Source organism: Mastigoproctus giganteus, chromosome 7, assembly GCF_048544385.1.
Source record: "Mastigoproctus giganteus isolate SK-2022 chromosome 7, ASM4854438v1, whole genome shotgun sequence".
Classification (NCBI taxonomy): domain Eukaryota; kingdom Metazoa; phylum Arthropoda; class Arachnida; order Uropygi; family Thelyphonidae; genus Mastigoproctus; species Mastigoproctus giganteus.
This window is the reverse complement of record NC_143581.1, coordinates 180,533,593-180,546,761: the sequence shown is the minus strand read 5'-3', so window position 1 is coordinate 180,546,761 and position 13,169 is coordinate 180,533,593. Positions and strand designations below refer to the sequence as shown.

Genomic DNA, 13,169 nt, shown 5'->3' with positions numbered 1-13,169 from the left:
AAATATATTTTTCAACAAAAAACAATGAATTGATTTATATATAACAAAAACAAGATCTGAATTATTTCAACCATCACACAGATATCAGTAGAATACTAACGTAGCAAAAGTAGCAACAACATTACTTGAAACAGCCAGTTGTGAAGGCTGTTAAGAGTAAAGCTGAGAATCTGTTTGGTTTCAACCGTGGAGTATAATAGGATGAAAAAGGAAGATAATGTTAGAGTTCTGAAGAAATCATTCCTATCACAGTTCCTATAAAAGCAAAATGGTCCACCACAGACCATGACTGACTTGACACCAGCAGTCTAAAAATAAAGTGAAATGCTGTGTCTATCATGCTATTTAACCCACTGATAAATGTGGCAACTTCTTGTAATTAAGTTACTAATAATAATACATAAATTTCTTTGTTAGAAGTGCTATTGTTCATTCATTAAAAAGGAAGCAAATAAACATACATACATAGTATATTAACAGTTCTCCAAATATATAATCTCAACTTTGTCAACAATGATACCCACTCAGTTATATACATCAATGCTGAATTTCAACAGCGTGATTCACTATGGTGCTGGAACTCATTATACCATGTAATAGTACCTTCATCAGCTCAGCAGCTTATCTCCTCACAGTTTGTGAAGTACCTGTTTCTGAAGTTATTTATTAGTAAGATAGTCCTATACAGCTGGCTATCTTCAGCGTGTTGGCCTGGTCCTTGGAATTGGATTACGAAGCACAAGTGCACTTTCAGCAGAAATTATGGGTAGGCCATTGTCCCTATGATAATTGACCAAGTGGCTCACACTTTCAAATGTCCTATCTTTCGTACGAACCTGCAATAAACAAACAAACAAACATATATTAGTACTAGCAATGGCCACATTGTGCAAGGAAGCCTATGACTTATGCTGCATCAGCCAAAAAAAAAAAAAAAACAAAAAAAAAAAACACACCAATAATAATAAATAAAAAAAATTAATAAGAGAAAAGGAAACAGACAACCTATGCATTTCCCTTAATTATCCAGCTGATCTTTGAATTTCCCTAAACTGTAAGCCTCTACCACCCGTGTAGGTAACTTATTCCAGTAATTTATAACTCACTGGCTAAAATAAAACTTCCTGCAATCCAGTCTAAACATTTCCCCCGTAACTTGAAATTATGGCCCCTAGTTCTAGAATCATTAATAACCGTGAAAATTTTGTCCTCATTCATTTTACTTATGCCTCTCGAAGAGCCTTAAACACCTCAATCAAGTCTCCTCTAAGGTTCCTTAGTCTCCAAGCCCTTCAACCCACATATTCAAAGTCTTTCTTAATATATTTGCCTTTTTGACAATCACCAGGCGAGTTACCTGTCTCTGGATCTTTCAAGGAGCTTGATGTCTTTTTTAGGTGCGGTCTCCACATTTGAACACAGTATTCCGATTGTGGTCTAACAATAGCTTCATATAATGGGATTATGAGGTCCTTATCTCTACTAGCAATTGTTTGATAAATCATCAATAAGCCACCGCTGGCCTTCTTACAACCTGTCTACAATGCTCGGAGAACTTCATGTCTGACCGTATCATAACCCAAGTCCCTTTCCTCCACTACTGGCTTTAATTCAACTCCACCAAGTGTATGGGGTTACTGTTCCCCAGGCATAATACCTTACACTTTGCTGGATTAAAGCATAGCTGCCATTTTTCTGACCATCCCTGAAGTCACTCTGAAGACCATCCCTGATCAACCCTAGGTCACTCTAAAGAAGCTTTGCTTGGTGGTGATCATTAACTACTCTACTAATCTTTACATCATTTGTAAATTTAGACATCATGTCCTCTATCCCTTCATCGATGTCATTTATGAAAATCAAAAACAGTGGTTCCAATACTGATTCTTGGGGAACCCCACTTCTTACATCAACCAAATCTGAGGAATAACCATTTATCACAACCCTCTTCCTCCTGCTCTAAAGCCACCCAGCTATCCATCTAAGGATATTCCCTGTGATTCCGACTTGTTCCAGCTTATAGAGTCCCGCTTATTATTATTATTATTAGCCATATGGTGCAAGGAAGCCTGAGGCTTATGCGGCACCAGCCAAAAAAAAAAAATCTGAATTACCCTGTGTGTGTGTGTGTGTGTGTGTGTGTGTGTGTGTGAGAGAGAGAGAGAGAGAGAGAGAGAGAGAGAGAGAGAGAGAGAGAGAGAGAGAGAGAGAAAAGGAAATCACCAAGAAAGAGAAGAATGATAATATCCAGCTCAGGACCCTTGGTGTGCCTAGCCGATCCTTACCAGTTGTGAGCCCCTGGGGTTAATATGTGGGACTGAGTCAAATTCTTTGCTGAAATCCAAATATACTAAGTCGAAATTATTCGCTAAATCTAGCTCTTGAGTGACCCTGTCAAAATAGCTAACAAGATTAGTTAAACATGATTTTCCCTTTACAAAACCATGCTGAGTATCCTTCAGAATTCCATTTCTATCTAAATGATCCTGAATTCTACCCATGATCATTTTGTCCATGATTTTCCCTACTACTGAAGTTAGACTGACTGGCCAGTAATTTCCCACTTCACTCTTAGAACTGCCCTTATGTATTGGAGATACACTGACACTTTTCCAATCCAATGGAATCCAACACCAGACTCCAGTGATGCTCTCATAATTAGCTTCAATGCACTCACTTGCCAGCCTCCCTTAAGATTACAGGGTGTATGCCATCAACTCGAGGAGCCTTACTGGCCTGTAGGTTCAAAAGTTTTTTCATTAAATAAATATGTGAAATATCGGCATCATTAATTACATTTTTTTTTTTCAACTTCACTCCCATAATTTCTCATCAACACAAAGGGTTTTAATTCTGTAAATATTGATGCAAAGTAACTGTTGAGGTCATCTGCAACTTCAGCTGGGGTATCTTATGCTGTCCCATGTCCATTACATACAGATCCGATTTGTCCTTCTCTTCTTTGCATTTATATAATGTGAAGAATTCCTTATCCCCACTCTTTGCTAGCGATTTCTCATAATCTGCCTTTGCCAGCCTAACCTTTTCTGTGGCACTATTACAGACCAATTTGTAGCTGTTATAGGCTTCAGTACTTTTTATTGCTTTGTAACTTTTCCATGCCGTCTTTTTCTGCTCAAGTAATCTGGCAACTTCCTTATTCATCCAACTTGGAATCTTCCTTGTGGACTATTTTTTTAATGGTACATAAGCATTCAAGGCTTCTGTGATTAATGTTTTAAAAGTAAACCATAATTCAATTGTATTCGCTCTCTGCACAATATCTACCCAGTTAATAGGTGCTATGTAGCACCTTAAGCCCTTGTAATTTCCTTTCCCATTCCTTTATAACCCATTCCTTTGCCTTTAACTACTGCTGCCTCTCTCTTCATCGTCCACAGTAGAACTCTGTGATCACTTCCTGCTACTGGTTCCTGTACTGTCAACCCTATTATGTCATCTGGTTCATGGGTTGTGATCATGTCTAAAATATTCTTTTTCCCTAGTACTTTCCCTGACATGTTGGTACAAACAACAATCATCTAGTTGATTTAAAAATTTTGTTTCCATGTGGAGTTTCCTTCCCATTTTCTCCAATCAATTAGAGGTAAATTAAAATCACCCATAATAAGGACATTGATGCTTACTTGCCCATTCCATTTGCATGTAGAGGCTCTCAACATAATCTTCACAATCACCTGGCCTGTAGATTACTCTCACTCTCATTACACCTTTGCTTCCAACCATCTTACACCATACAGATTCTATACTAGCATGCGAAACATCTGAATCCAGAAAAGCTTTTGTTGTGCTCAGGGTGCTTTTGATAAGAAGCATGACCCCACCACTCCCTTCTATCTTCCCTATCCTTCTTAAACACATATGTCCTGAAACTCATCATCCCTCCCTATCTCTGGGTGGCATCACATTTCCATAAGCCCTATTATGTCAGCGTTACTTGTCCTAACCAGCAGTTTGAATTCACTCATTTTATTGATGACACTTCTGACATTACTGTATAAACAATTAAGACAGTGTATAGTTAACTACCCCTTATTTAAGCTCACTTCCCTGGATTTAGCTACCCAATCATTTGAAACCTTTCTACCCTCAAAACATCTTACTAATATGTTCTGTTGTGGTAACAAACAAGAACTCTTGAGGTATGCGCAAACGTTACTTTGACCAATATTATCAGATATATATATAAAATCAAGACATTTCATTAATTAATATTCTTAAATTTTAATAATATTATACATTATAGAAGCTATCTCATGCATATCTTGTTGCTTGAATCACTCAGAACTTGGGAGAAAATAATTTGGATTTCTCATTGTTCTTCCCTGCCTCTACAATGCTCATATGCTTCATTCCACTATTTGTAGAACTGGCTAATTGGCTCTGAACTGCCAATCTGAAAAGTTTTCACCTTCACTTTCATCCTTTCTCAGTTTATTTTATTCCAATATTTATTCATATTAGTTTGCTTTTCTTCCATCTATTTATTCATTCACTTCAATTTATCTTGACCTAATTCTATCCCCATTTTCACCTTCTCATCCCACTATTTTAACAATGATAGAAAAAAAAAAAAAAAGAAAAGAAAAAAAAAAAAATCGATTAACATATGTTTCTTGCCTTACAGTTTTTCGGCTTCCATATCTGAGTAGCTACACTTCCTCAATATGCATCACTACCATCACTGCCATACAAACACCGTGCTCTACAAAAATTGAGACTCTTATCTACGACACTGGTAAAGACCCTTCTGAAGATGATTTCATCCAGGATCTTCATAAGAACTTCATTGGCATGGATTATTCCCTTGAGGACCTTAAGAAACTAGTTAAATTTCGATTTAAGATTAATTCCAAGCAGGAGGACTGCCGGCACTGGGTGATTGAGGTCCCTGGCCCTATCAGGCATATTTTGTTACAAAATAATAATAGAATTTATATTGGGTGGTCAGTCCACGGTATTAAGGATTTCATAATATCTTCTAGATGTTTCAAATACCTGGGCTATGGCCACTCATCTAAAAATTGTAGGTAACCTGAACACACCTGTGGGCACTGCGGTTGTCAGGGCCATCAAATTTCTGATTGTCCCAGTAAATCTTCCCCCATAGTTTGTCCCAACTGTAAAATTAGGAAACTCAAAGCTGACCATTCTTACAAGGGCATTTCCTGTTCCGAATATCTCAGGTTAGCCCAAGACAAGGTGAGGTTCAGGACATCTTATGAATAGTACCCATACTGCAGTTGTAAATATAAGTGTAAAATTCCTTCAATTAAATTGTCAGCGAAGTTTATCTGTTATTAATGATGTATCTAGTTTAATTTCTTTACATAAATTTTCTGTTTGGCTCTCCAGGAGCCATATTCCTATAAAGGTGTGATTAAGAGCTTGCCCTCTCAATCTCAGTTAGTTCAATCTATCCCTGATACTTCTGGGGTTGGAGGCAACGCGGTGACTAGGGTTTGGGCTGCTCTGGTGATGGTGGACCCTCTGATCACGGTTACTAAGATCAATAGTCTCTGCTCCAAGTTTGCTGCTTGCGCCTGTCTTGAGGGCTCCTTCGGTAGGATTTATGCCATCTCTTTGTACATGCGATGTTTGCAGAATGCACAGCCTATTGAGCCATTCTTAAATTACCTGGAACTCTTGTTAACCAGACTTTCTGGTCTTCTGTTAATCATTATGACTGATTCTAATGCTTCTTCTCCCCTTTGGGGAAGCCCTACTTCTAGCCCCAAGTGTGATCTCCTTGAGGATTTCATCGTTGCAAAAAACTTAATTGTCCATAATGTCTGGGGTCATCCCCCTACCTTTTCCAGTTCGCAGGGTCAATCTTACATTGACATCACACTTTCAAATTGTGCTTTTTCTTTCGGTATAAATAATTGGTCGGTTCGTACTTCTTGGTCAAGCAGTGACCATCACTTTTGACCTGGTCACCACTGTTAAGCCTTCTTCCTCTCGAGTTAATCATGATTTCCCTCGCTATAAAACTAAGGGTTCTGACTGGAGCATTTTCGACTCTAATCTTTTGAGTTTGGTTAATGAGGATTTCATCTCTAATCTTTCTGAATTGGATCCAAATTCCCTGGAAGAAAAGATAACTGGAATTATTACTGAGGTCTCTGACCTTAGTTTTCTTATAAAATCTTGTTGAATCAATTCTGTTCCTTGGTGGTCTGATGGTGTTTCCTCTCTTAGAAGAGCTCTTAGGACCACCAGGTGAAACCTTAATAGAGCTAAAAGGAAATAACAGGCCACCAATTGAAGTAAACAGGCTTGCTGACTTGTAGAAGGCAGCTTGCAACGGATATTTTAACAGTATTAGAGAGGAGAAGGCCCAGGCTTGGGCTCGTCTCGTGGAAAGAACTATTAAATCAGATCCTTGGGGTTTACCCTATAAAGTCATTGCCTCTAAACTCCATCCACATATTCCTCAGACCTCGATCCATGTTCCAAATTCCACACTGAAACTTCAACTTGGTCAGCATCTGTCGATGCCATCATGGATGAATTGCTTCTCAGGGCCATCTTGGTTCCTGAGAGCAATGAACAAACTCTTTTTAGATTACAGCATCTTGTGTTTGAAGGCTCTTCTTCTGAGGATCCCTTCACTAATATAGAAATTGATTCTGCCATTAATACCCTTACTATTGGCAAAAGTCCAGGTCTGGACCTCATGGAGGTTTCTGTGATTAAAAGAATCTGGAAAATTGCCAATTTAAAAATCCTTCTCAAGAGTCCTGGCAATCTAGTTGACTTTCCTTCTTATCGTCCAATTTCCCTTCTTCCTTTTCTTGGCAAGTTGTTGGAAAAACTTCTGGTTTCACGTTTCAAGGGTTACTATAACTCAAAAAATCTTTGTTCTTCTTCCCAGTTTGGTTTCACGCAAGGTAAATCAACTACAGATGCAATTAATCTTCTCCTGGGCACTGTTCGAGCATCTCCTTCTAAATATGTCCTCAGTCTCTTTGTAGACTTCAAAGGGGCCTTTGACACCTTATGGTGGCAGTGTCCTGGTGAGGTTTCGGGAGGCCGAGGTCTCCTGTCCTATCTACAAACTAATTTCTAGTTATTTCGATAATAGACGCCTTGTGGTCTCCTCGGATTTTTGCTTGGTTACGAGGCCGGTTTCTAGGGTTGTCCTCAGGGATCTGTTCTTGGCCCTGTTTGCTGGAACGTGGTCCTTGATGAATGGCTAAATGACCCTCATGATGATATTGTCAACATTGCCTACGCCGACGCTCTTGCATTGCTTGTCCCTGGGAATTCTCGTCTTGAATTGGAAATTAAAGCAAACCGCATCTTGGATGATCTTCACATGTGGTGTTCCCTCCATAAACTCTCCATTTCAGTCCCTAAAACTAAACAGGTTCTTCTGAAAGGCCTACTAAATCATAATCATCCCCCTGTAGTTAAAATTCTTGACCAGGCTGTTAAATTGGAAAGTGAATATAAATACCTTGGGGTGGTGATTGATGATCGTTTATCTTTCATTCCCCATTGCAAGTACCTTCGGTAGAAAATCCGTTCTCTTACCGGCTGGCTTAAGTCATCTTAAGAAGATGACTTAAGATTCCCTCTGGAATCTTAAGTCATCTTCAACTGGTCTTTACTACAAGTGTCTCTTCATCCCCATCGTCTGTTATGGTGCCGGTGCTTGGGGCGTCAGAATTCTTAATTCACTGGTCCAAAAAAATACCTTCTGTAGGCGCAGCGGTCCTTCCTTCTGTATACTTGCAGGGCATGTAGAACTGTTTCTACTGATGCCCTGCTTGTTATTAATGGTCGTCTCCCTATCTACCTGGAAATTATATTGCATTTCTTGTCTTACCATAGGAAATCTCTCTCTCTCCTGCTTCAGTGAGAGATTTTTGCTAATAATTATGAGAACTCTACAAATGTTGATCTGGCCAGGCTTTCCAATCTTGCTTTGGAAGAGTGGCAACACTCTTGGGATGATTCCTCTCTCTCTCTCTCGGCAGAGTCACATACTCTTTCTTTCTTCGTGTTTTTATTAAAGATAAAAATTTTAACTGGCTTCAACTTGGGTTATTTCCCACTTTCTTAATCATGGGACATAGAATTAATTCTCGTTTGTATAGTTTTGGATTTGTCCCCTCTCCTCTCATGGCTCTGAGGAGACAGTTGAACATATTGTCCTATATTGTAATTTATATGTGGATTTAAGACAACAATTGTCTATCTGTACAAATGTATATAATTTAGATGATTTTTGGCGCCTGGCCTGGGTCGGCGGACTCTCTTTCTGCCTTCTATTCTTTTGCTAATAGTGTCTTCCAGAGAAGAGCGGCTTTATCAAGGAATAACCTTTGATTTCGTTATTTGTTCTTAATATTTATATATATTACTGTATTCATTTTTTTTTTTTTTTTTTTTCTTTCTCTCCCTGAGAGGAGTTTCTTCCTTGCCTAAATTACCTTGTGTTTTGGACGCAGAGTTTTTGCGTCTTTTCCTGAAGACTTGTTTCAGGTTTCGCCTGGCCGAGTGGGAGAGATGAACCTCCCCTCTCCCATTTCGAACTCTGTTCGGGCTGCCTGAAATGATTTTCTGTGAATTTTATGTATTTTGTAAATACTGTAATTATCTTGTTAATATCATGGTGCTTTTGTTTGATTTGCTGTTTGCTCTCAGAATTGAGAGTAACTGATTTTATTGTGTTTTTGAATCAGCAGTTGTTAATCTTAAATGTTTATATTGTACATTAGTTGTGTAGTTAGCTCATTATTATGTTGAAGAGACAGTTTTTCTCTTCTTGCATTATCTGTTTGGCTCTGAGGAGTTGGATGGACCGCTCCCTGCTCCCTCAGATCCAACCTTCAGTTGGCTGTTCTGGTTGAGTGAGATGATTTTCCTCTCTAGACTGTTTTACTGCTGGAGCTGTTGGCTGCTTGTGTTTTGATTTAATTTTGTTTTCCTGCGGGGCTGATTATTTGTTGTGTTTTTCTTTCCTGCCTTATTGCAGCTGCAATCAGTTGGGTTTTTGCTAGTACCATATAGTTCTTGGTCTAGCATTTTTAGATATAAATGGGTTTTGGTTCTGAAGGGTGGGATGGACCTCTCCCCACCCTCTCAGATCCAATTGCTTTGTTGGCTGACTGGTTGGAGGCATTGTTCTCCTCCTCCAGTCTTGCCATTATTTTCTTTTCTACTGTCAGTTGCAACAAAAATGTATAGTTTTAGCTTTTGTTCAGCCCTGCAGGTTGAGGTTTTTTTTTTTTTTTTTTGTTATTTGAAACAAGTTTTGTGTTTTGCAGCTTGTGGTAGTGATTTCTCCCTCTGTTGTAGTGATTTCTCCATATAGTAGTTTCACCACTTGTTACTCATTTGGAGAGACCCGGTTCAAATCGCCCTGTGAGCACATTTATACAGATGTTTTTTTTTTTTTTTTTTTTTTTTTGATTTGGTAGTTGTTGGCGCATCGGCTTCTGTGGCCATATTGCACCTCCCAAGGTTTTTGCAGTACTTTGATCCAAGCCCGAGGCGGGAATCGAACCCGCGACCTTTGGGTTGCCAAGCAGGTACTTTACCCACTCGGCTAGCCCGGTCGGCTTATACAGATGTAACATGCATCATAAAAAGACCATGTAGGACCATATAAATGTGGCAGGAAGTCCAGAGCAGCAATGAGCCAGAAAACTAAGAAAAGGAACATACATTAACTTGGCAGTGGCAGCACAAACAGTGGTACAACACTTGACATGTGCCCATTTTCTATTTTAAGTTTTAGAATCCTTTTTTTTTTTTTTTTTTTTTTAAATTCTACTTGAACAATGCCAATATTTCATCTTTTCTTAATGGATTGCAATACTTATTCTAGGTAACTTTAAGATTACAAAAAATACTAAAAAATTTTTAAAACAAAGTGTATTTTACACCTTTTATTTAAAGAAAATAAATAAAAAAGTTTGCTAAAAATTACGAAAAAGCATATTAGTCATAAGATAGAAAAATTCTTTAGTCTCTTCCATTTTCCAATTAAAAAGACTGTTTTTTTAAACATACAAAATTTCAAAAATGCGCATATATTTCTAGTTATTACATATATAAATATTATTTAAAAACATACTTATATATTCAATACCATTAGTTACTTCAGTTACTTCTGTTTTCAGGTTTTTTAAAAATTTATGTTATATTTCACACACCGTGAAGAGTGCCAAATATAAGTATGTGCTGCTTTCTGCAATGTAGCAGCCATTTTGAGAGAATATTGGGTTTTGTTACAGAGTAAAGATGACCTTTACTGTGAAGAGTGCCAAATATAAGTATATGCTGCTTTCTGCAACGTAGCAGCCATTTTGAGAGAATATTGGGTTTTGTGTACAGAGTAAAGATGACCTTTACTCGACCTTTACACAAAAAATAATATTTGTATTCGTTTTTATTTAATTTAATGATGATTTGATGTATTCTTGGGGTTAGGTTTGGAGCTCAAACTATCAATACCAGATACGTTGGATCATCGACTTTACTTCAGGTGTAAGGATACATTTAAGTAGTTTTATTAAATTCATTGTACAATAGAGTGTAGATAGTGGAGTTTTACAAGAAATTACTGAGATAAATCTCTTATTCATTTTTTAATTAACGGGTAATGCAGGAACCTTATTTTAAAGGGAGCATCGAGAGAGATCCAGGAAAGAAAGCTTAATAGCTGGAACAGGACCAAACTGAAATTTAGAAGGACAAGGCTTTTTAAATTTTTGAGAAGCTTATTACTTATGTGGTGATGCTCCTTAGAAACAAGGTTGCATGCTGCAATCCTCCAGGTTTTCTTGGATATCCAAAGTTGTGACAGACAAGGAAAGGGTGTTAGCCGTGATTCTTTTAGGTATGTTGAGTAGTGGGATGGGAGGACAGGAGGAAGAGGAGATAAGTCTGAGGAGGGTGGAGAAAGGAGAGGAAGAAAAGTGAGAAGAGATGACTGGTTTTCTCCAGGTTTTCTTGGATATCCAAAGTTGTGACAAACAAGGAAAGGGTGTCAGCCATGATTCTTTTAGGTATGTTGAGTAGTGGAATGGGAGGACAGGAGGAAGAGGAGATAAGTCTGAGGAGGATTGAGAAAGGAGAGGAAGAAAAGTGAGAAGAGATGACTGATGGAGGAAGGTGAAGGAAAAGATAGGAGGGGGGTTCCTTGGATTGTGACAAATTCTTTTAGATAATATGGATATGGCCACTGTTGATGTAGACATGGTTAATGCATATGTTTTATTTGTTTATATGTGTTATTCTCGGCTTAAATGCACCCTTACCTGTAATGTTTTCTTCTTCTTATTTTTTATCACTCAGGAAGTGCTTATCACTTCCTGAGTGATAAAAACAAATGCCTGCAAAAAATTTTATTCCAAATCCATGCAAAACGTTTTATTCAACTATTTTATTTCTGTTGTTTGCCACACTTGCATGCTTTTTCATTCTTGTTTTTGTGGTCTATTGCCAACCAGCCTACTTTACATGTAACAATTGAATGCCTATTTCCTTTCACATCTGAGTCATTTTTTATTCAAAATATTTTAAATAAAGTGAGCCCTTAGTTCAACAACTGTCAACTGCATGCTGCTGCTCTTCTTGTGTGGATACTAGGTTCTTGCTGTGTGTGTGGGGGGGGAAGGATGGCAACAAGTGTAGAGACAATGGTATAATTTCATTAAGGACTGATAATTAGGAATGAAAAAAAGCATCATTATTCATACTATGAAATGGTTTAAATTGAGGACATCATGATACTAGCTAAATGGCTGTATAATTTAAAGACAGAAAAGGAAAGTTATTTTCCCCAGAGAGATGGAAAATATGGAAATAATTTTTATAAAAGTTCTTTTTATATTCTTATACAGCCGCAACATGGCTAAGGGAGTTTACTTCTTCAATTTTAGCTGTTGTTTTTGGTAGACAATATAATAGTACCACAGTTAACAATGGGCTGCACATATTTTGTGGAAGCATAGAGGATTGATCATGCAACGTGCATACAGGTGGCCTCAATAAAACATAACAGAAAATCAGTAATATATATATACATGTGCATAAAAATATTTTTTTATAATATAGGATTGCACCAAATTACATAAGTAGTCAAGCAAACACTCGCCCTGATTTTATCTCCTTGTTCTTGGAAACTTTTTAACACATTAACCACATCAGGTTACACCACATCAGTTCTAATGGTATGCCAGTTCACATGTATTATAGTGTACAAGTATGTGATCACATGCCATTTTCCATGTTGTGCAGCTGAAAAACCTGGAACTTCTTACAAGGAAAACTTTACTCCCCTCCAGCTGAAACTGACCAACTACAACTCCACAAAAAATATTTTATTCGTATTAGTTTGCTTTTTCAAGTCACAAAGGAGATTAGGCAGATTATGAGAAATCCTTGGCAAAGGATGCAAAGAAAAACAGAAAAGAGTTCTTTACCTATGTAAACTCTAGGAATCACCTGAATCAGATTGGTCCACTGGATATTGATGGTTGTTAGATGGCTAACAAACTGCTAAAATACTGCAATACTTAATAAATGTATTTTTTTAATGGAAAATTTGAATATTTAAATATGTCATTTTACATGTTAAAAATGCCTATGGAGTGTTGAACAATGAACTGCAATTAAAATACGAATGTAATACAACTGTAAAAATTACTCATTTCGGCATGAAATTGCTAAAAGAAACACATTTTCTAAATTATTAAAATACACAGTATTGCTGTTTAATATTCTTAACCTTACAGTAAAATATAAAAAAATAAATAACAATAAGCAGACATACTGTGTGTGTACAAACATTAGATACTATCATATGCTTGTTTGTTTTTTACTTTGCATGCGTGTTCCCCCCACCACATTCTACTGAATGCCTCATGTTTTTTTTAGCATTTTATATGGAATGTATTCAGGTGAACATTCAGCAGGTTTTTGAAGAAAAGAGGATTTTATGTTTTTTATTTATTTATTTAGTTTAGGTTTGTCATTTTTTGGAAAATGTAAATGGTTGGTAACTATATCTTCTTCTGCAAATAACTCAGGATCAAGTCATCTGTTGTTTCACCTTCAATGTCCATTTTGTCTTGGTGAGCATGCACAGTGGTTACCAATATTTGTTATATTTTCTGCTTTTTCCTTTC

General features: G+C 37.3%; 1 protein-coding gene across 1 annotated transcript in view; it reads right to left on the bottom strand.

The window, feature by feature from the left end:
* Positions 1-491: 491 nt before the first annotated feature.
* Positions 492-13,169, bottom strand: part of LOC150083370 (SHC-transforming protein 1-like) — a 301,635-nt gene continuing 288,957 nt past the window's right edge. Inside the window, exon 12 of the mRNA XM_090377222.1 lies at positions 492-836. Within this exon, the coding sequence (XP_090233348.1) occupies positions 699-836 (138 nt within the window). The 3' untranslated portion in view covers positions 492-698. The remainder of the gene's footprint in view (positions 837-13,169) is intronic.